The 24,556-nt window shown below is 39.7% G+C and overlaps 1 protein-coding gene across 2 annotated transcripts in view; it reads left to right on the top strand.

The window, feature by feature from the left end:
- Nucleotides 1–18,388, top strand: part of SLC25A17 (solute carrier family 25 member 17) — a 45,151-nt gene extending 26,763 nt beyond the window's left edge. Inside the window, exons 4-9 of one of the 2 annotated variants that reach the window (XM_043562696.1) lie at nt 515–666; nt 11,351–11,467; nt 13,116–13,261; nt 13,347–13,442; nt 15,568–15,650; nt 17,572–18,388. In XM_043562696.1, the coding sequence (XP_043418631.1) occupies nt 515–666; nt 11,351–11,467; nt 13,116–13,261; nt 13,347–13,442; nt 15,568–15,650; nt 17,572–17,719 (742 nt within the window). In that variant the 3' untranslated portion in view covers nt 17,720–18,388. The remainder of the gene's footprint in view (nt 1–514; nt 667–11,350; nt 11,468–13,115; nt 13,262–13,346; nt 13,443–15,567; nt 15,651–17,571) is intronic. The other variant, XM_043562697.1, reaches the window with a different exon arrangement.
- The last annotated feature ends 6,168 nt before the right edge of the window (nt 18,389–24,556 follow it).

Below are 24,556 nucleotides of genomic sequence, written 5' to 3'. Positions count from 1 at the left end.
ACTCAAAAATTCCTGCTTTTTCCGTGGCTTATAATTGATTACTATATGATATTATTTTGGTGCTTAAATTGTCCCAGGTGTGGCTAGTAGGAGCCCTTCAGCCATGTTCCTGTGCCCTTATAACATGCGCCCAACCACTTCTTTTTTTTATACTTGCTATCTATATTTTCTTCATTTTAAATGCTGTTACCTTGTAGTAAAATGTGAGTGATGCCACATTTACTAATAGCCATGAAGAAATTGTCTCTAATCTTACATAGTAACTTACTAAAGGAAATCAATGGGAGGAAATCAGTAAAATCAATCATTGAAAGTGTGTTGTTTCTTTGGCATCATTAATGGTAGTTGGTTTGGGTATCTTTCAGAATATGAAATATATGTGCAGTTTGGAGCATGTTGTAATACAGAAGTGAACTTCGAGAATATGTGAATGATCAGCTTTTCCTGGGACTTTGCCCATTTCTACTGGCTTTTGTCCAGCATCTTTACTTGGTTTATTGTGTTTTTCCTCTAGCCTGGCACCATATCGAGGGTGGTTTCCAGTTATCTCCAGTCTGTGCTGCTCCAATTTTGTCTATTTCTACACTTTTAATAGTCTCAAAGCAGTCTGGGTCAAAGGTCAACGTTCTACTACTGGAAAAGATTTAGTAGTTGGATTTGTTGCAGGTAACAAAGTTTTCTGAGTATAAAATTTTTTATATTTTAATATTTATCTTGTGGTTCATATATTCTGTAAAGTTTATTTTAGCACAAATTAATGCTACAAAGAATGTAATTCGTTTTCTGACTTAGCTGTGTGTGTGTGTGTGTGTGTGTGTGTGTGTGTGTGATAAAAACACATATAATTTGCCATTTTAACCATTTTTAAGTGTATACTTAAGTAGTAAGTTCATTTATATTATTGTGAAACAGATCTTCAGAACATTTTCAAACTCTATAACCATTAGACCGCAAACTCTCCCTTCCTCCCTCCCCCTGATAATCACCATTCTACTTTCTATTTCTGTGAATCTGACTACTTGAGATGCCTCATATAACTGGAATCATACAGTATTTGTCTTTTGTGACTGCCTTATTTCATTCAGCATAATGCCCTCAAGGTTCATTCATGTTTTGCTCTTTTTTTTTTTTTTTTAAGGCCAAATACTATTCATTTGTATGTATATACCACATTTTGTTTATCCATTCATCTATTGATGGGCATTTAAGTTGTTTTGGCCTCTTGGCCACTGTGAATAGTTGCTGTTACAAACATGGGTTGTGTAAATAAATCTTTTTGAGTCCCTGCTTTCAGTTCCTTTGGATATATACCCAGAAGTGAGGTTGCTGTCATATGGTAGTTTCTTTTTTTTTTTTTTTTTTTAAATTTTGTGAGGAACCACCATACTGTTTCCCACTGTGTCATATAATCCCACCAGCAGTGCACAGCGGTTTTAAGCTCTCCACGTCCCCACCAGCTCTTGTTATTTTCTGGGTGTTTTAGTTTTGATGGTAGCCATCCTGATGATGATAACCATCCTGATAGTGAGGTGATATTTCACTGTGGTTTGATTTGCATTTCTATCGTTTCATACGCTTGTTGGCCATTTGTATGTGATCTTTGGAGAAGTGTCTATTCAAGTCCTTTGCCCATTTTTTAATCAAGTTGCTTGATTTTTTTGTTGTTGAGCTGTAGATTTTTTTCTTATTTTTTTTATTTTAGAGAGAGAGAGCATGTGAGCAGGAGAGAGGGGCAGAGGGAGAGAAAAACCATATATATGTGGTCTTTAATCCATTTAGAGTTAACTTTTGTATATGGTGGAAGATACAGGTCCAACTTCATTCTTTTGTATGTGGATATCCAGATACCCAGTTTTCCTAATACCATTGAAGAGATCGTCCTTTCCTATTTGAATGGTCTTGACATCCTTGTGGAAGATTGTTGACTAATTACACAAAGGTTTATTTCTGAGTTGAGTTGGCTTACTTTTTTCTTTTTTTTAAGTTTATTTATTTATTTTGAGAGACCAGCTACCCGTCTAAATAAATAAACTTAAATAAATAAATAAATGATTTAATTGAAAAACAGTTACCAGGGGGTGCCCGGGTATCTCGGTCGGTTAAGCATCCAGCTTCAGCTCAGGTCATGATCTCGCGGCTGATGGGTTTGAGCCCTACCCAGGGCTCTGTGTTGACAGCTCAGAGCCTGGAGCCTGCTTTGGATTCTGTGTCTCTCTCGCTCTCTGCCCCTCCCCCTTGCACGCTCTCTCTTTTTCTCTCTCTCTCAAAAATGAATAAACATTAAAAAAAAAAATTAAAAAAACAGTTATCGGGCTAGGAGTTTTCATGTCCCCTCAGTTTTCCTCTTTACCTGTATGAAACCACAGATGTTTTGGGGCACCTGGGTGGCTCAGTTGGTTGAGCGTCTGACTTCGGCTCAGGTCATGATCTCACAGCTCGTGAGTTCAAGCCCCGCATCAGGCTTTGTGCTGACAGCTCGGAGCCTGGAGCCTGCTTCGGGTTTTGTGCCTCTCTCTCTCTGCCCCAACCCACTCGCATTCTGTTTCTGTCTCTCTCAAAAATAAATAAACATTAAAAAAAAAAATTATGAAACCACAGATGTTTCATGGCTTGGTCTCTGAGCCTTTCTTCCATGTAATACTCCCGTTTTGGTCTTAAGTTGATTTTATCTAATTAACTTTCACTTGTACCAGGTTTTTTTAAATTGAGATATAATTAACATATAATATTATATTAGTTTCAGGTATACAACATAATGATTTGATATTTATATACCACCATAGTAATTCTAGTAAACATCTATCACCACACAGTTAATTTTTTTCCTTGTGGTTAGAACTTTTTTTTTAAGATTTTAATTTAAGTAATCTCTATGCCCAACATGGGGCTCCAACCCACGACCCCGAGATCAAGAGTCACATGCTCCAGGTGCCTAGGTGACTCAGTCAGTTAAATGTCTAACTCTTGATTTTGGCTCAGGTCATGATCTCATGGTTCATGAGATTAAGCCTCTCTGCCTCTCTCGCTGCCCCTCCCCTGCTCGGTCATGCATGCTCTCTCTCAAAATAAATAAACATTTTTTTAAAAAAGGGGGGGGGGGGCACGCCTGGGTGGCTCAGTTGGTTGAGCATCCAACTTTGGCTCAGGTCATGGGTCTTGTGGTTCGTGTGTTCAAGCCCCGCATCTGGCTCTGTACTGACGACTCAGAGCCTAGAGCCTGCTTCAGATTCTGTGTCTCCCTCTCTCTCTGCCCCTCCCCTGCTTGTGCTCTGTCTCTCTCTAAAATAAATAAACGTTGGGGCGCCTGGGTGGCGCAGTCGGTTAAGCGTCCGACTTCAGCCAGGTCACGATCTCGCGGTCCATGAGTTTGAGCCCCACGTCAGGCTCTGGGCTGATGGCTCAGAGCCTGGAGCCTGTTTCCGATTCTGTGTCTCCCTCTCTCTCTCTGCCCCTCCCCCGTTCATGCTCTGTCTCTCTCTGTCCCAAAAATAAATAAACGTTCAAAAAAAAAATTAAAATAAATAAACGTTAAAAAAAATTTTTTTTTAAAAGAGTCACATGCTCCACTGACTGACCCAGCCAGGCGCCCCTGTGGTGAGAACTTTTAAGATCTACTCTCTTAGTAACTTTCAAATACACAATACAGTATTATTAACTGTAGTCATTATGGTGTACATTACATCCCCGTGACTTACTTATTTTATAACTGAAAGTCTGTACCTTTTGACCCCCCACCAGACCAAGTTTTACATAAAGAGTATAGCACACAGGATTTCATTCTTTGTGGAAATGAATACTTGTAGGTAACAGAAGACACGAACAGAAGTTTCTCCAAAGAAGACATATACATGGCTAACAGACCCATGAAAAAATGCTCAATGTCACTCATTATCAGGGGGAAAAAATCAAAACCACAATGAGATACCACCTCACACCTCTCAGAATGACTAAAATTAATTCAGGAAACAACAAATGTTGGCGAGAATGCAGAGAAAGGGGAACCCCCTTACACTGTTGGTGGGAATGCAAACTGGTGCACCCACTCTGGGAAACAGTGTGAAGTTTCCTCAGAAAGTTAAAGATGGAACTATCTTATGACCCAGCAATTGCACTACTAAGTATTTATCCAAAGGGTACAAAAATACTGATTTGAAGGAGCACATCCACCCCAATGTTTATAGCAGCACTATCAATAATAGCCAAATTATGGAAAGAGCCCAAATGTCCATCAACTGATGAATGGATGAAGAAGATATATAGATATAGATATAGATATAGATATAGATATAGATATAGATATATAAAATATGGAATTATGGATATATGGAATATTGTATATTCCATATAATGGAATATTACTCAAATGTCCATCAACTGATGAATGGATGAAGAAGATATATATATATTATATGGAATTATATATATGGAATATTATATATTCCATATAATGGAATATTACTCAGTCATTAAAAAGAATGAAATTTTGCCATTTGCAGTGATGTGGATGGAACTAGAGTGTATTATGGTAAGCAAAATAATCCAGTCAGAGAAAGGAAAATACCGTATGATTTCACTCATATGTGGAATTTAAGAAACAAAACACAGGAACATAGGGGAAGGGAAGGAAAAATAAAATAAGATAAAAATAGAGAGGGAGGCAAACAATAAGAGGCTCTTAACTATAGAGAACAAACTGAGGGTTGCTGGAGGGGAAGTGGGTGGGGGGATGATCTCAATGTGTGATGGGCATTAAGGACGGCACTTGTTATGATGAACACCTGGTGTTATTTTTTAAAATTTTCTTTTTTTTTTTGAACGTTTATTTATTTTTGGGACAGAAAGAGACAGAGCATGAACGGGGGAGGGGCAGAGAGAGAGGGAGACACAGAATCGGAAACAGGCTCCAGGCTCTGAGCCATCAGCCCAGAGCCTGACGCGGGGCTCGAACTCATGGACCGCGAGATCGTGACCTGGCTGAAGTCGGATGCTTAACCGACTGCGCCACCCAGGCGCCCCGAACACCTGGTGTTATACGTGAGTCATGAATCACTAAATTCTACTCCTGAAACCAATACTATACTATATGTTAACTAACTTGAATCTAAATGAAACTTTGGAAGAGGAAAAAAAAGAGAGTGTGCCCAACTGCACAAAGTGGCTTGTGATCTAGCAAATATAATGCCTTAAAAAAGTAAAAATTTTAAAAATTCTAAAAAAATGAATACCTGTAGTAAGTAACTCAGGATAGAAACCCAGGAGTCATTATAGCAAGTGCTGCCTCACCCTCCACATTTGTTTCATCATCAGGAACCATCAGTCTCAACCAAGAGCACACTGTATACACTGCATATTAGCTAATTTGACAATAAATTATATATATGTAAAGGAACCATCAGTCTCAGGGATGCCTGGCTGACTCAGTCAGTAGATCATGTGACTCTTGGTCTTGGGGTCATGAGTTCAAGCCCCATGTTGGACATAGAGATTACTTTAAAAAAAAAAAAAAAGAACCATCATCATTCTGTCTCTTAAGTATCTCTAGAATCTGTTCCCTCTTTTCCATATACATAGCCATTTCCCAAAATCAAGCACCATCATCTCTCACCTGGACCATTGTTCTATTCTGTTCTTGCCTCTGAGGTCTTCCTCACTAACCTACTTTGCATGGTCTTGCCCAGCTAACCTTTCTGGAAGAATAGTTTTCTAACACTGTCATAACTCAAAGAACTCAAGTTTGAGATTTGTTCACTTGGAAAAAAAAAGTCAGAATAGATCCTGAGATGTCTTATACAGAAGGGATCTTCCTTTTTACACAATTGCAACAGATGGCAATCTAGTATTATCCTTAATACTTGAGACCAAGTATTTGTAATGTCTTAAATTTTTTTTAATGTTTATTTATTTTGAGAGAGAGTGTGCATGATCAGGGGAGGGGCAGAAAGAGAGGGAGAGAGAGAATCCCAAGCAGGCCTATGCTGTCAGCACAGAACCTGACACAGGGCTAGATCCCATGAACCGTGAGATCATGACCTGAGCTGATACCCAGAGTTGGATCCTTAACCTACTGAGCTGCACAGGTGCCCCTGTAATATCTTGATTTCAATACATTTTAGGTTCTATGGTTTTATGTATTTACATTTAAAAGATTACGAGTCACAGTCAAGGACTAGCTCATATAACTTTCCATGAAACTGCTACTTCATGAGATATATGATGAAATCTTTTTTAATTTTTCAGAGATGTTTATTTGCTAATATCTCACATCCCATTCTCCACCAGGCACACAACACCCTTGTTATTTTCTCTCACTGTGCTCTGTTTGTTTCCTTTCTGTTACACATCTACCATTACAGTAGATTCCCCTATACCTAACACTGCTAGACTGGTATAGTAGAGCACTTAGTTTTTAAAAGTCATTTCACCCTCCCCCGTTCATGCTCTGTCTCTCTCTGTCTCAAAAATAAATAAACGTTATGGGGCGCCTGGGTGGCGCAGTCGGTTAAGCGTCCGACTTCAGCCAGGTCAAGATCTCGCGGTCCGTGAGTTCGAGCCCCGCGTCAGGCTCTGGGCTGATGGCTCAGAGCCTGGAGCCTGTTTCCGATTCTGTGTCTCCCTCTCTCTCTGCCCCTCCCCCGTTCATGCTCTGTCTCTCTCTGTCCCAAAAATAAATAAACGTTGAAAAAAAAAATTAAAAAATAAATAAATAAATAAATAAATAAACGTTTAAAAAAAATTAAAAAAAAAAAAAGGGGGGGCGCCTGGGTGGCTCAGTTGGTTGAGCGGCCGACTTCGGCTCAGGTCATGATCTCACGGTCAGTGAGTTCAAGCCCTGTGCTGACAGCTCAGAGCCTGGAGCCTGTTTCAGATTCTGTGTCTCACTCTCTCTGACCCTCCCCCGTTCATGCCCTGTCTCTGTCTCAAAAATAAATAAACGTTAAAAAAAAAAAATTTATAAAAGTCATTTGACCTAGGGAGTATCATAAATAGCATACTTTATATTTTATTTTAACTTAAGATGTATATATGTGTATTTTAATCCTTACTTATTTTTGAGAGGGAGGGCAGAGAGAAGGAGACAGAGGATCCGATGTAGGCTCTATGCTGACAGCAGAGAGCCTGATGTGGGGTTTGAACTCAAGAATGCGAGATCATGACCTGAGCTGAAATCAGTTGCTTAACCGACTGAGTCACCCAGACGCCCCTCATTTTTTTTAGTATATGGCCAAGGTATATCAGTTCACTATGGGAGTTTTGTGCCTTTTCTTGTACATACCCCATATTTGCAGAGTTTTGCCTGCATAACAGATACAATTGACATAACTAGGTTGGAGAAAAGACATAGTATCAGTCTAATTCACTTATATTCTGTAGTGTCTTCTTGAGTATGTGAAAGAAAGGTGCAATGGGTCGGTGTCAGTTGTGAGCATCATCTGTTACATGTCTTCTCAGAGAGATGGTGGAGAACTGCTGTCCTGAAACCCAAATCTGATTAGGTTATCCCCAGCTTCAAACCCTTCCATGTCTGCCACCTGCAAATAGGATAAAGTCATGGCACCTGTAGTGTAAAAGGATGAGAACCCAACATACAAGATCTGTGTTGATACTGCTTACCTCTAGCTTGATCTCTATTGGCTCCCATCCTCTCTTGGAAAACTGATTCCTTGAACATACTGATCCATTTAATAACTCCATTCCTCTACAACTATTGTTGTCTGTCCGATACTGACTGTTGTTCATCTGATATACAGCGTCCCCACTCCTGCCCCCAAACAAAGGATTATCCAGCCCAGAATCAAAATGTCAGTTGTATCACAGTTGAGAGACACTTGGTCAAATGGATTTTGTCCTCCTTTGTAATTCTGAGATTCTCTGATTATAGGTTGTCTTTTTCTGAAGGCAGGGAATTCTTTGGAAATGCCTTTTTGAGTTTTAAAATTTTCCTTGTAAAATGTTTTCTCACATCTTAATACCTATGCATTCTTAGAATTAGAACCACTTTTTCTTTTCCTGCTGTGGGCCATGTCATGTACTAAAATCACTGTAGAAATGAGTTTCTTTGTCTCCGAGGAGTACTGGAAACAGTATTATTGTTATTCAAGTTCTGCTCGAAATGTAGAAATTTATTACTTACTGTATTTTCATAGGAAAAAGACTCATATAGCTTGATACCTTGGGAAAGGATTTGGGAACAGAATCTTAAAGAAAACTTAAATGAAGAATATAATTGCCACTTTTATGAAATCGGGATTTTTACCAATAACTGTTTTTGAATGCCAGTGGTGTTACTGTTAGGACAGTTCATATTCCTCTCCTGCCCTCCGGTCTTTAATCTGGTAAGGCGGGTTTGTTCCCCCTTGGGTGTCAAGTTGCATTCCTTCATAGGGAGCCCTATGGTTAGATTTATAGCCTTGATCCGCCTACCCTTTTCCTTTATCAGTAGTAATTGCACTTATTTCCCAGAGGCACACACATAATTAGCAGACTTTCTGATGTTTCCTCTCCTTTAACAAAGAAGACTCACTGGTGATAAAACTATTTTGTTTTCAAGATTCCAGAAGTAAATAGCTGTATTCCAATTATTCCCTGAATCAGTGAATACGATTTTAGTATGTGTGTTCAGTTACTGTTCATCTCTTCTTACTTGTGCTTCTGTTTTCTTATAAATGATTTTTTACAAGTAAAAATAGAATCATTCAAATTGAAAGAAAAACAATTTCTTGTATTTAAGTAGATAAAGTGTTAGTATTCCCATCTTCGAGCTGAAGCATCAGCCACAGCTTGGAACTGAAAGAAGAATTTTCTACCCAGGTTTGTAAATAAGCAGAGAACTTTCTTTCCCCTTCAGCCATATCCCTCGTGCATTAGTGACGGTTGGAATCCCTCATCATGACCATTTGTAGCTTGTTTTTCTCCCATGGAATGCTGTCCTTTGCTTGATTATATAGGTTGTAAGTTTTTAGTAAAGTTTTGAATCCTCAAATATTTTGAGTGTCTTTTCTCAGAACTCGTAAAATTATAGTGGCCAAAAAATACCTCTCCATCTATTTTGGCTTAGAGGATGAACAAGTACTTGAACTTTTCAGATACAAAGCTTTGAAATACTAATGTTTTCACAAGGATTTTATGTACTCTTCTTTAGATGATGGAGTGCATTTTTGTACTTGAGATTGTTCTTAGAACCCTCTCCATTTTCAGCTCATGTTAATAACAGAGATATGAAAGCAGAATTTTTTTCTTTTTCTTTTTCTTTCTTTTTTCTTTTTCTTTTCTTTTTCTTTTTTTTTTTTTTTTTTTTTTTTTGGTGCAAAAAAGTGATTTTATTAAAGCATGGGGACAGGACCCATGGGCGGAAAGAGCTATGAAAGCAGAATTTTCAATGATGGTTACATCTTAACTGAGGCTGCATTGCCTCAGTTGTGTGTGCCTACCTCTTGAATAGAACATGAAAGAATTTTGATTTCTAAAGAATTTGTTTAACAGACAACCCATTTCATTTGTGTAGGAAGGTATGTATGTTGTCTACAGTATCCACAGAAGCCTGTGATCTCTGTTCCTGAGCTTTCCTGTCTTCATGTGAAAAAAAAAAAAAAAAAAAAAAAAAAAGTAGACTGCTCAGTAATACCTTCTAGTCTGATTTTTCCAGCTGTTGATTTTTCAGTCAAGTGATGTGTACATTGAATAGGAAGACATTATAAAGTCTGGGCAAAAAGCCATTAAAAAGTCATGTACTGATACTCTTCTGTCGTGGTTTTCTGGGCACTGGCACTTTTTAAAAACAAGACGAGCAAGAATCTCTAGGTAAGGCTTTTTCAGGTAATGATCAATGCCTTACGTGACAATGCATGAATACAGTGAGTCATAGCTTAAAGATGACTCAAGTTATGTGACTCTTTAAAAATATAATAAATACAGCTCATAAAATTTTTTGATGTCTTTCATTTTGAGAAATGTGTTCTCATGATGCTCTTAAGAAAGGGGGGGGGCGCCTGGGTGGCGCAGTCGGTTAAGCGTCCGACTTCAGCCAGGTCACGATCTCGCAGTCCGTGAGTTCGAGCCCCGCATCAGGCTCTGGGCTGATGGCTCGGAGCCTGGAGCCTGTTTCCGATTCTGTGTCTCCCTCTCTCTCTGCCCCTCCCCCGTTCATGCTCTGTCTCTCTCTGTCCCCAAAAAAATAAATAAACGTTGAAAAAAAAAATTAAAGAAAGGGGTAACAAAATGTCTCTCTTTAGCAACTGTATACAACAAATGAAAAAATTGGACTTGAATCTCTTGGCTGTTTCCTCAAGCTTATCTTTAGTTAGACTGTGTTTTCTGAATAGTGTGTTTTGAGATTCCTTAAATCAAAACATTCTTTCTCCTGTTGTATTTAAATGACTTTAGTAAAAGTAGATTTCTCTTCCTTAGGATTTTGCCTCTTGGTTCCTCAGAGCATGGCTAGAGCCAGACAGCTTTATGTGTGGTTGTTTGCTGAATTTGTTCATTGGTTCATTTGTTCAACATTTATTTAACAAATATTTATAAAGTATCTACTATGTGTCAGGCACTTTGTTACAACTCTATCTGGTATTTTTTTTAAATCATTCCAGGACTGATGAGGAATATTTTAAAATTTCAAGATGGTGTTAACTTGGGATCATGTGTTTTCAAAAAAGAAGCACCTGGCTCATTGTATTGTTCCACTCTGAGGCAACTTTGGGGGGCCAAGACCCCCATCCTTAAGCTTGTAAGGATCGCGATGCTTGCGGAGCTGTTTCAGGTGTTTTGTGGTGGTTCATAACTACTGCTTGCTGCCTGCCTATCCTAATTCCCTAAGTGATGAGGAACTCTTCTGTGAGCCTCTATCTAGTCCCTGGTGAAGCTCTTTCAAATATCACCACTTTCTCCCACCTGTCACCCATTGTACCAAATCCATACTCACTTAAAACCATGTAAGCTACTTACGTGAGAGTTGTAAGTTGTGTGTTTTATCAGATATTGTCATGGACTTAGCATGTGATCAATAAGCCTTCTGTTATTTTAAAAATGTACATAAGGCTAGATCAAAATTGCTGCTTTGGATGCTCTACAAATTGACAAATAGATCACGTCCTGTTATACAAGTGAGGAAACTTGCTCTTTTCACGTGGAAAGTGTTGCTGCCAGCCAGTTTGCTATCTGCAAGGCTTCTGAATTGCTTCTAACAGTAGTGGCTTGTGTTGTACCCTGTCACAGAGACACGCCTTACCTCAGGTCTCCTAGTAGGTCAGTGGCAGAAGTAGAAATGAAACATTGGTACATAGATGTAAGGTAAGACAGCAAAGCTTGAAAGGTTACATTTTGCTTTCCCTTTGTCTCCTCTTTCTTTTGGAAGGTGTGGTGAATGTGTTGCTAACAACTCCACTCTGGGTGGTAAACACCAGACTGAAGCTGCAAGGGGCAAAATTTAGGAATGAAGACATTGTACCAACCAACTACAAAGGTATTATTGGTAAGTGTTTCTTGGGTAAGTTCCTATTTAAGGAGTTTCTTTTCTCTATCTGGAATTTATTGCCTCCATAATGCTGCCTATCCGAGAGCCTCAAATCTTGACATCTAACAGTGAGCATTTGTTTAGCTCATGTGTCTGTGGATTGACAAGAATTTGACTCGTTGAGGCTGGGGCCAGCCTGCACATATTCTTCTCTTGGTGATGGCAGAAGCACAGGAGGACACGTCCAGTCGTACAAGGATATTTCCAGCCCCTGTTCACATCTTGTTTGCTAACGTCCTTTTGGCCAAAGCACATCTCATGGCCAAACCCAAAGTCAGGGGCTAGAGAACTATACTGTTGTTACATGGACTATTGGTGGAAAGGGGTAAATATTTCTAAAAAATAACCTACACTGTTGTGGTTTTTATTGTTGTTGTTGTTTTTTAGTGTTGTCTTTGGATAAAACTATCTTATTAATATCTGATGACTTTGAGCTTAATAGTACTACATAACCTGGTTCTCCTTTCCCATGTTTCCATCTTTGTAATGAGAACAGTAGTTTCCTTATTAGTCAGATCCTATATAATGGACCCAGGGAGCTATCTCTTGTTGTCCTGGACTTTGCTATGAAACACATAGGGTATCAGTTCACAATTCTCTGTAATATAGAGTTCCCAATGGTGGTGGTGGTGGTGGTGGAGGTGGTCATTACTTAGGAAAACCTGACTTTCTTTCTTTCTTTCTTTCTTTTTTTAATTTATGCATTTATTTTAATTTTGTTTTTTACTATTTTTTAATTTACATCCAAATTAGTTAGCATATAGTGCAACAATGATTTCAGGAGTAGATTCCTTAGTGCCCCTTGCCCATTTAGCCCATCCCCCCCCCCCACAACACCTCCCGTAACCCTCGGTTTGTTCTCCATATTTATAAATCTCTTCTGTTTTGTCCCCCTCCCTGTTTTTATATTATTTTTGCTTCCCTTCCCTTATGTTCATCTGTTCTGTGTCTTAAAGTCCTCATATGAGTGAAATCATATGATGTTTGTCTTTCTCTGACTGACTAATTTCGTTCAGCGTAATACCCTCTAGTTCCATCCACATAGTTGCAAGTGGCAAGATGTCATTCTTTTTGATTGCCCGGTAATACTCCATTGTATATATATATATACCACATCTTCTTTATCCATTCATCCATCGATGGACATGTGGGCTCTTTCCATACTTTGGCTGTTGTTGATTGTGCTGCCATAAACATGGTGCATGTGTCCCTTCGAAACAGCACACCTATATCCCGTAGATAAAGGACTAATAGTGCAATTGCTGGGTCGTAGGGTAGTTCTGTTTTTAGTTTTTTGAGGAACTCCCATACTGTTTTCCAGAGTGGCTGCACCAGCTTTCATTCCCAGAAAACTTGACTTTATAATGCCAGATTGTCAGGAAGAGTTATCTATGATTTAAGTTGGTGTCTCAATAATCTGGTGACTGTCAGTGTCCAACGATTATCAAAAAGTAGTTAACTGATGAGGTTGCCCCCAGAATATCATTGCAAGAAGGAAATTTTAATAGAACCAGTATGATTTGTGTTCTGGGTACATTTGAACAAAATTCGCATTGTGTTGTCCAGTTAGGGGATTGTCCTCAAAAGTCCTTGATTTCTTGCCTAGACGCTTTTCACCAGATCATTCGAGACGAAGGAATCTTGGCTTTATGGAATGGCACATTTCCTTCCTTGCTGTTGGTCTTCAATCCTGCCATCCAGTTCATGTTCTATGAAGGTTTAAAACGGCAACTTCTAAAGAAACGAATGAAGGTAATCCCTGATTGTGAAAGCAGCAAATAATCTCAGACATTGTCTTATTTGCATTGATGTGGTTTGTTCTTTTTTCGCTTTCCAGCTTTCTTCTTTGGATGTGTTCATCATTGGTGCAATATCCAAAGCGATTGCTACCACAGTCACTTATCCCATGCAGACGGTACAGTCAATTCTGAGGGTGAGTGCTGGGGTTCTCCCTGCATCTAATCAAACAACTTTCTAAAATATGTGGTGTCTCAGAGTGCCTGGGTGGCTCAGTTAAGCATCCGACTTTCGCCCAGGTCACAATCTCGCGGTTTGTGGTTCGAGCCCTGCTTTGGGCTCTGTGCTGACAGCTCAGAGCCTGGAGCCTACTTCGGATTCTGTGTCTCCCTCTCTCTCTGCCCCTTCCCCACTCATGCTCTGTCTGTCTGTCTGTCTCTCTCTCTGTCTCTCTGTCTCTCAAGAATAAATAAACATTTAAAAAAAATTTTTAAATAAATAAAATATAGGGGTGCCTAGGTGGCTCAGTCGGTTGGGCAGCCGACTTCGGCTCAGGTCATGATCTCGCAGTCCATGAGTTCGAGCCCCGCATCAGGCTCTGTGCTGACAGCTTGGAGCCTGGAACCTGTTTCAGATTCTGTGTCTCCCTCTCTCTGACCCTCCCCCATTCATGCTCTGTCTCTCTCTGTCTCAAAAATAAATAAACGTTAAAAAAATAATAAATTAAAAAAAAAAATAAAATATATGATTTGTCTGTTTAAAACAGTGTTAACAAAGCAATAAAGTAGTCAGTTGGTAGGCTGGAGCATTCCTTATGCATTTTTTCATTTGTTTGATATATTGCCCGCTAGGCTGGCTGTCACTTGGTTTCCTGTTTGGTTTGGAACAAAGATTATATTTGTAATTTCCAGTTAACATAGTGTCTCAGAAAACCCAAATGTGGGGCAAATTTCTTTAACAACCTTGGGAAAGTATAAGTTTGTTTCCTTCTCATGAAAGGTGATTTGGTTAGGTTAATCTTTACAAAATCAGAAGTTGATTCCCTTAGTTCATTCAGGAGGAATTAATGATTTAGTTTTTCTGGAGAGCTTTCAAATTTCTGTTTTTTTCATTCAATTATTTAATGCTCACTCTGTGTGAGGAGCTGGCTACACATGGTGAATAAATATCCTAATCCCTGCCCTCCTGGAGGTAACAGAGGAAAGAATGAACCAATAAATAAGCAGAATAAATAGGTTGTTATAAATTGAGAAAAGAGCTATCTAGGAAGTGAACTGCATTCTGAGATTTAGTGGAGGGGGGCATGGTGCAGATGTTCTTAGATGGGATGATTGAAGATGACTGGGCTCCTCTGAGGAGCCATGTATAAAAATCAAGACTTAAAAGAAGCTAAGGATCCAGGTATCAAAGAGCATTCTAGGTAGAGGGAACATGTTGTGCTAAGAGCTTGGTGAATATTGGGAAATGAAAACAGGCTACTGTGGCTGGAGAGTGGGCTCCGGATGAGATTAGGAAAGTAGCAGGGAAGCCCATAAGGGAGGATTCTAGATTTTATTCTCACCTGAGTGGGAAGCTTTTGAAGGCCTTTCAGCTAGGGAGTGGTGTGATCTGATTTACAATTCGAGAAGATTCCTCTGGTTCTTCTGTGGTGAATTGGTCATAGGGTTAAGAGATAAGGGTGGGAGGGCAATCAGGAGGCCATTTCCATAGTACAGGTAAGAGGTGATGGTGGCCTACACTGAGGTGGTAGCAGAGGAGAGGAGAGAGAAGACATGGACAGATTCACAATCAGTTTTAGAGAAAAAAATTCAAAGTATTTATGGTAGATAAAATGGGGGTGATAGTGAAAGTATTTCAGTTCAAAAATTTATTACCTTCTGTTAGAAGTATTTCTACTGGTGTGCTATTTTTAAATTGATACTTAATACAAGGAATTCAGCAGCATCTAAATAAATGTATTTTGGTACTTTTACACTATAAACATGTAATGTGAAGAGCTTAGACCGAAGAGGTTCTGATTTGTGGTTATCAGAACTTTTAAAGGACTGGAGGGCAAACCATACCATCGGTATCTAAATCTTCATTGTGGGCATGTTTGTTTTCTTTTGAGGTAGAGTGTTCCCATAATTCTCTGTAAAGTGAAAATTCTCATGCTTGATTCATTGAAAAATATTTCTTATTTTCACTTATTTTATTGAAAAAGAGAAGATTCATGAAATCTACATAGTAATTGGATATTTTTATTACTGTATACTATAAGACCTTACTCAAACCTAATTTCCTCTGCAGGTAGAAATTGATCTTTTTTTCTTCTTCCCCAGTTTGGACGCCACAGACTAAACCCAGAAAACAGAACATTGGGAAGTCTTCGGAATGTTCTCTATCTTCTTCACCAACGAGTAAAGTGAGCTTTGTAAATGCTTCACATTCTGTCCTGTCTTTCAACAGCCATCTCTGCCAGGGAGTAGCTAATTCTGCTTAACTTGCACTACTGCCTTGGCAGTGGTAGCCTAGAAACCTCTTCTTGCATGTTGTGCTCAGACATTTCTCATTTTAGGGGCTTAGTGCAGTATGATAGCGTTTGGGGAAGTTACAGAAAAAGTTCAGGTCTTTATTCTTTGTTACTTAGAAATATACGGGACTCCTGTAGAGAGGGAAGCCTCCTATAATCTGATGTAGAGACTGTTCTGCCCTAGTAGTGCTGTCATCAGTGGTATATCCTGTGACTTCTCTTGTAGATACAAATAAACAGATATTATAGAGCAGTAGTCATAGTGAGAGAAGGAGGGGGTAGTAGAAAGAGTAAGAGTGATTATCGTAATGATGACGACAGTGATGATGATGATAAGAGTAGCTAACATTTTGAGTGTTTGTTTTGCAGCAGACCCTGAGCTCCGTGCGTCACGTGGGTAATCTCACTTAATCCTAACAGTAGCCCTGTGAGGCAGGTGCCTTCATCATTTCCCTGAATTCATTTCATTTAAAGAAGCTGACCCTTAGGGATGTCAAATAAGTCAGGGGCCTCCTTTGAAGCAAAAGCTGCCATAACTTTCTGTTCCTAGATGTAAGATATTTTGAAAATAAATGTATTGTAAAAACAGATGCTTGGGACACGTGGGTGGTCAGTCAGTTAAGCATCTGGCTTGGACTCAGGTCATGATCTTGCACTTCATGGGTTCAAGCCCCACAATCAGGCTCTGTGCTGACAGCTCAGAGCCTGGAGCCTGCTTCGGATTCTGTGTCTCCCTCTCTGTCTGTTCCTCCATGCTCACACTCTGTCTCTTGGGGGGGGGGGGGGGATTGTCTAAAAAAATCCAGAATATGCTCGGGATGAAAAAAAATCAAAGATAAAGAATTGGTATAAAGTAAAAAAACTATAAATAATCACCATACCAAGTGTTGGCAAGAATGTGGAGCATCCAGAACTTTCCTTGTGCTGCTGGTGGGAAAATGAAACGGTACGATGACCACTTTGGAAAGCAGTTTGCCATTTTCTTCAAAAGTTAAACATAGAACTACCATAGGACCTAGCCATTCCAGTCAATTTATATACCCAAAAGAAGTGAAATATGTCTGCACAAAAACTTTTATACAGATATTAATAGTTTCATTTGTAAGAATCAAAAACTGAAAAGAACACAGATGTCCCATCATCGAGTGAATAGATACACAAATTATATATCTACATAGTGAAATACTGCTCGTAAAAAAAGGACTGTCTAATGTTGTATACATGCAACAATATGGATCTCAAAATAATTGTGCTGAGTGAAAGAAATCAGACAAAAAATTCATACTGTATGATTCCACTTATATAAAATTTGGGAAATGCAAATACAATATCCACACCCCACCCCACCCCCCTTATCTACAGTTTCCCTTCCCATGGTTTCAGGTGTCCACAGTCAGCCATGGTATGGAAACAGACGATCTTCCTTCTGACTTATCATCAGAAAGTCGATAGGACCTAGCACCAAGTCCCAATGCCTGTGTCATCCGCCTCACTCCCCCTCAGAACAGAGGTGTTATGAGAGAGACAGAGACCACATTCACGTAACTGTTATTTCAGTATATTGTTGTTCTATTTTATTATTAGTTTTTGTTGTTAATCTCTTACTGTGCCTAATTTACAAGTGAAACTTTATGATAGGTGTGTATGTATAGGAAAAAATTAGGGGGTTCAGTACTACCCACGGTTTCAGGCATCCACTGAGGGTCTTGGAATGGATCCCCCCGGGGCTAAGCGGTGGCGTGCCTCTTTGATGCGAGAGTTGACTTTTGTGAAGAAAACCTTAACTATTTTTTTCAAACCTCTTTCCTCTCAGGCGGTTTGGAATAATGGGACTCTACAAAGGCCTTGAAGCCAAACTGCTGCAGACAGTCCTCACCGCTGCTCTCATGTTCCTTGTTTACGAGAAACTGACGGCCGCTACCTTCACAGTTATGGGGCTGAAGAACGTACGCAAGCGCTGAGACACCTCGCCCCGCAGAGTGCAGAAGGCTACTCAAGATGCAGGCTTCCCTCCGTGCGAAGGGAAGTGATTCTCTTTTTACTCTTGGCTGCCTGCTCCATGGATTTTACCCTCATAGGCTGGAAAAGCATCTTAGGGTAAACATGGAATAGAGCCAGCTGGACCTGTCGACCACTTCATTTTTATGATGGTTGGCTGAATTTTGTTGGGGAGGTGGGTCTGATGGTCAAATGAAAAGAAAACATTATTGAAAACGTAAAAATGAAAGATTGTGGGTGTTTGTTGTTTTTCTTAAGGGGAATGGACTGTTGCTCTCGTGTGTTATCTTTTCCAGTTAAAATCTTTCTTAAATTTACCAGCTGTTCTTTTTCCCTGAACCCCCAGGTTCTAGGAATGTATTTAATACCATGTAATTCTCCTCTTAGGCTTTTGTATGTCTTAATCTTGGTATTTTCCTCACTAAACATACTATGATTGTGCCACAGGCATGACTTTATTTTTGTTGAGCTTTATTCCTCCTCCTTAGGGAAAGGTGTCGTCTTTAGTACATGAGCTGTTTATTTTGTGGGAGAAATGAAAACAATTCATCCCAAATGATTCTCTTATGAAGTATTTGTAAACATCACTTATTCATTAGTACTTGACATAATTAAAAAATATTTATTTTGAATCAGGCTTTTCATTACAAAAGGCTTGAAGTTTTATGTTTTTCCATACAAGCCCCATCAAGTCAAGCCCCAATAAACTGTCAACACAAAAGACATTTTAAAAAGTTGCCCCTTATTCAAGTATCACATTGGGTTTACAGCCAGATGGTAAAAATCATAGAAAAGAGAGAGAGAGCAGACACCTTGTTTAGGTTCTGGAGTATTCTCTTCCTTTCCAAAATCCTGGTGAAGGCTGTATATTTTGAGAATAAATGTCTGATTGAGGTGACTTCTATTTGGGAACATCCCTTATAGCCCTCCCACTTGGAGTACCTGCATCGAGCAGCGTCACTGACATCACTCGGGAGCTTGTTGGGCACGTGGACCCAGACCTTCTGAATCATAGTCTACGGTTTAACAAGATCCCTGGGTGGTTCATACATTAAAGTTTGAGAGACCTTAGAGCCCCTGACTTACCAGAAGCTATGACTGGTTTCAAGGATAGAAACCAAGACAAAGATTTTTCTTAAAGGAAAGTTGGACTAATGCATTGAAACCACCCCTGACAAAACTGAGTGTCCCACACATCACATCCTTTCCTTTCACCTCCTAGCCCGTGTTAAGGCGGTAAGACTTGAATTATGCAGCTAGGAGTGGATTTAGACCTCTCAAGCCACCCAAGGAGGAAACTCTGGTCATTAGGTGAACAGCTCTTTGGGCTCCTTTGACTTAGTTTTTGTCCCTATAGCCAAACATCACGTTTTTCATGCATGAGTCTGATTCAGCCAGAGTCCAAGAGGAATAATGACATATCTGTGGGCTCTAGTATTTTAGCTCAGTTTTGAAAGTGGCAATGTCTTTCTCTTATTTCCTCTCTGGTTCCTGTGGTAATTTCAAAACATGTGATGATCGAACTCCTAATAACTGAAAGATGGTTGTGTATTCTAGAAAGCAAGAATTAGGAGGGGCTAATAATCTGGGAACTAGACTGAACACTCAACCCCTATTTAAGCCAAAGAATTGAAGACAGAATTGGCCCCTTTACTACTTTTCTTTTTTCTTTTTTCCTTTTTTTTTGAGAGAGCATCATGCGTGTGCAGGAGCAGGTGAGGGGCAGGAGGAGAGGGAGAGTCTTAAGAGGACTCCATGCCCAGCATCCCAGCACAGAGCCCAAAGCAGGGCTCCATTTCACTGACCATGAGATCACGACCTGAGCCAAAATCAAGAGTCAGATGCTTAACTGACTGAGCCACCCAGGCGCCCCCTCCCCCTGCATTACTACTTTTTATTTTACTTTAAGGTTCCTATGTGTCTGGCAGGGCTTGGGTGGGAAGCACAAGACTTATTTTTATACAGGAGAAGAATGATCATAAAGGTGCCATGTGTACTTTTGTTGTCTTACTTATGCAAGTTGCTTTGGAATTTGAATTTTGAGCTCAGGTTGGTATGTTAGAGTAATTTCCAAGTCAAATTATGTAGTTAAATGAGATTTTATGATGTGAAAATCTATTTGATGCTTCTTTTTTCTGATTTTATGAGTGAAGAATTTAATATTGAGGTTTTGTGCTCCCTGTGGAAGCTTGCAGACTCACTAGTGAAACTAGGTAATGATTCACCCAGTTTTGTAACCTTTGGTTAATAATAAGTTATTTGAGAAAACTAAGGAGCTGAAGTCTGTACTGTAGAAATGGAAAATTTTTATTTTTGATTCTTTATGCAGTTTCTCTAGAATGTGAGGATAAGAGCCTTTGGGATTATATTAGTGTCACCACAGTGGAAAACTTAATTTCTGTAAGTATTTAATCTGTGTTTTGAAGTGGACACTAATATTTCTACCCTCATCTTAATTTTACTATTAAATTTGAAATGCAGAAATAGGCTTGACCATAAGATCATAAGCAGTGAGAGTTAGAATCTTGGGTTTTATTCCCAGCTCTGCCACCGACCAACTAGCAAATTACATCATCTCCTTGAGCTTCAGCTTTTTGATGAGTGGAGGTAATAATACTACCCACTTCAGAGGATTTTTGAGAACTAATGATGTCAGCTAAATCCCTTTATGATCTCAACAGGGAAAATCTGAATGAACCATGTGACTGTTCCTGGATTTATGTAGCAGTTTGTCTTCTTCAAGCTTCAATACTTTCTCATCTTATAATCCCAATGTCTCTGTGAGGTACAAGGAACAATGTCCCCATTTAATTAACAAGCAAATTGACACAGAACTATCAAATGACTTGCGTGGTTGGAGCCAAAACTAGAGTTGATTTTCCTGCAGTCAAAGATAATGATGTAAAGATTGGGTTCTGGAATTAGACCTAGGTTCAACTCTGGCTCCACTTCTCACCAGCTGTGAGAACAAAGCAATTAGGGAATTTGTATGAAACTTCGTTTCTTTGACTATGAAATGGAGGTCTTGATAAAGCCACCTCAGAGGGTGATTGTGATGATTAAAGAGATCATCATTGTGATGATTAAAGAGATATTCAAATTGCTTAGCACAGAGCTTGCCACATGAGAAGAGCTAGATAAATGTTAGCAATGACTCAGCATAATACGATTGTTACTGTTGAGGGGTATGGCTGCTTGATAGATACCACTGCTCACTGTAGTGAAGTGAGTGGTAAGCACTCTGGGTTTTGAGCCAGACCTGGGTTCAGATTTTCGTCTACTACTGAATAGTATCGTGGCCACAGACAGGTCACTTGCTCACCTTTCTGAATCTGTGTCTTCATCTGTCTGATGGAAATGATTACCTCACAAGGCTATAACACATCTTTATATAGATATAGACCTATCTTCTTTAATCTCAGAACAGCTCACAAGACTGAAATATGTATCTGTCTATAGATGGATATACAGAGATAGATGTATCTATCTATAGATAGATACCTTCTTTAATCCTTAATCCTCAGAAGAGCCCTGCAAAGTAATACTTTCTCTGGGACAGATGGAGAGATATATGTATGTACATCTGGCACAGTACATGACATATATATGTGCTTCATAAATGCTGTTTTTTATATTGAGATGTATATAACATTAGTTCCGGGTATACAACATAATGATTCAATATATGTATGTATTGCAAAATGATCACCACAGTAAGTCTAGTTAACGTCTGTCACCAAAACATTCATCAGATAAGTGATGTTTGAACCAAGAAAATCAACTAGGTTTTACTTTGGGGCAGCATTTCCTCTTTCCATTTGTTTGAATTGTGAGCATGTCTTTGCTGGGAGTCTTTCAGTGTACCTCCCCAAAAGAGAAGCCAAATCCAGTAATTTCATGTGTCATTCAGTATTCAGATTAAGTTCCCCAAATATGTATCAGTTAATCAGTAAAATACATATCGGTTCAGTAGCAAAAAGTCACTGGCTAAGTTAGTGTCTCATCTTGGCTCTCTAGAAAAGCTAAAGAATAGTGACTTCATGGGGCCAGATGCCACACATCTAAGGAAAGCCCTCCCTCTGAGCAGCTGAATTACTTACCTGGCGATGTTAAATGTCAGCAGAATACCAAATATATACAAAGGCTCATTTGTAGGATGTTTACATATGCAGTAAATATAACTGTGACTTGCAGGGTTTTTACCACCATAAGAATGAAAGGGCCTTGGGTTAGTGCTGCTGTTTGGGGGGCAAACTGGTAGCCCCTGAAAAGTAGGTTCAGTGGGACATAGTGGACAAGAAAAAAAGTTTTCCATGGGCTGGTCAAGAGAAGGAAAGAAAAAAAATTACTATTTAAAGACAGAAAGTGAAAATGGGAGTCAGCGGAGGGGGGAGACAAGGCACCAATGCCTAGCAGAGCCCTCAGAGAAGGCGCACTAAAAAATGGGTGACAGGCACATAGACTTGGCAGTAAACTGTGGAACCTAGTAAATGAGGTCCAGTCTGTGATGAAGTGAAAAGAGAAAGAAACCCTGGTTTGAAAATGGGCAATGGAACCTCCATGCATTCAGTGCCTACAAAATGCCAGGCACAATTGATTTGCATACATCTTGATATCCTTGTAATAACTCTAAATAGATGAGGATCATTCCTGTTCACAGATGAGTTAGTTAAATCCTAAAGAGTAACTTACCAATGTCAACATACCTAGTGAATGGGGATCGGGATTTGAAATTTAGGCTGACTCCAGAACTTTCTACACTGCCACACCACATTCCTCAGATGTCCTTAAGAGTAAGGCTTCTAAATGAGTGTGTGGTTCTCTTTTACAACTTAGAGGAGCATGTAAGTGAAGATGTATTTGTTTCTGTAATGAACTGTCTTCACCCCAATATGACACCACAAGGCTCAAAAGAAGCCTATGGCCTCTGTGTCCAAGAATGGTTCATTGAATCCATTGAGGATATTTCTTGCCTCTGTGTCCAGGAATGGTTCATTGAATCTATTGGGGCTATTTCTTGCCTCACTGTCTTTGTTTATGCTTTCCAGTGTGTTGAGAATCCTCTTCCTACTCTTTCTGGTGAATTCCTGCCCAGATCCGTCATCACTTCTTCCCAGAAGCCTTTCTGGAAGTTTGTGCCCTCCCACTCACTCCTCCAGCCCCAAAGACTTTTGTACAAAAATGTCTGTCATCACACCTACTACATTGTATTTTGAATTGCAGTAGTCCATCTGTATCTCTGCCTTCCTCTAGATACAAGTTCTTTTCAGGACAGGAAATGAGTCCTTTTTAAAAAAATGTTTATTTTTTTAGAGGGAGAGATAGAGTGAGCACACATGCATAGGGAAGGGGCAGAGAGAGAGAGAGAGAGAGAGAGAGAGAGAGAGAGAGAGAGAGAATCCCAAGCAGTCCCCACTCTTTCAGCACAGAACCTGACACTGGGCTCAAACTCACAAACCAAGAGATCATAACCTGAGCAGAAACCAAGAGTCAGATGTTTAACCAACTGAGCCACCCAGGGGCCCCTGGACAGGAAATGAGTCTCACGTGAGTGTTTCAAGTAGCATAGTGTCTCACTCATGGTAGGCACTCAGTTGTTGCAGGAGTGCTTTTGGTTTAACACAGGGTTAGGGCACCTGGGTGGCTCAGTCGGTTAAGCATCTGACTTCGGCTCAGGTCGTGATCTCACGGTTCATGAGTTTGAGCCCTGCATCAGTCTCTGTGTTGACAGCTCAGAGTCTGGAGCTTGCTTTGAATTCTGTGTCTCCCTCTCTCTGCCCCTCCCCCACTAGCTCTATCTCTGTCTCTCTCTCTTTCTCTCAAAAACAAATAAAAACATTAAAAGAAATTTTTTTTAAAAGACAGAGTTGACATTTCTCTAATCAAATTGACCTGTTAATTAACAGTTTACATGTTTTTAGGGGTGCCTGGCTGGCTCAGTCAGTAAAGCATGCAACTCTTGATCTCAGGGTCATGAATTCGAGCCCTACCTTGGGTGTAGAGTTTACTTTAAAAAATAAATAAATAAATAAAAGAGTTTACATGATTTCAGAATTCTTGCACTCTGGTGTTTTCTTGGTTGTTGATTTTCAGTTTTTCAGATTTCTTTGCCTTAATTAGCTCACACTTAAGGATAAAGATTCATTATTTCTTTGCTTTGGTTGGAGTCACCAAAATTATCTACCTTGTGGTATCACCCAAATTCTTTGATGTACTTCATCCTTTTTTGTTTTTAATGTTTATTTATTATTGAGAGACAGAGCATGAGCATGGGAGGGCAGAGAGAGGGGGAGACACAGAATCCAAAGCAGGCTCCAGGCTCTGAGCTGTCAGCACTGAGCCCAAAGTGGGGCTCGAACTCACAAACTGCAAGATCATGGCCTGAGCCGAAGTCAGATGCTTAACCAACTGAGCCACCCAGGCGCCCCACTTCATCCTTGTTTTGCTTTAGTTTCTATAGAACCCACTGGCAGAGCAGATGGTTGGCCAAGTAAGTCATTCCCTATGTAAGGAGGACCTTATTAAATTGCAGATTCCTATTCTAGGAATAACATTTTATCCATTTATTCAAAAAGTATTACCTTCCATATCCAAGCACTATACCAATTGCTGGGATTATCCAGATGAATAATGCCCAGTGTCTGCCTTCATGTACCTCACTGTTCGGCATGGGAGACAGACAAAAAACAACTTGGAATTTTACCGACGATGAATTCTGATGAGAGTTCAGTTCAGTAGTTGTTTCGGGAGCATGGAGAAGCTGGGGCTAACTCTGTCTTTGTCTATGTGACCAGAAGGCA

Source organism: Prionailurus bengalensis, chromosome B4, assembly GCF_016509475.1.
Source record: "Prionailurus bengalensis isolate Pbe53 chromosome B4, Fcat_Pben_1.1_paternal_pri, whole genome shotgun sequence".
Classification (NCBI taxonomy): Eukaryota; Metazoa; Chordata; class Mammalia; order Carnivora; family Felidae; genus Prionailurus; species Prionailurus bengalensis.
This window is presented reverse-complemented; position numbering and strand designations above follow the sequence as displayed.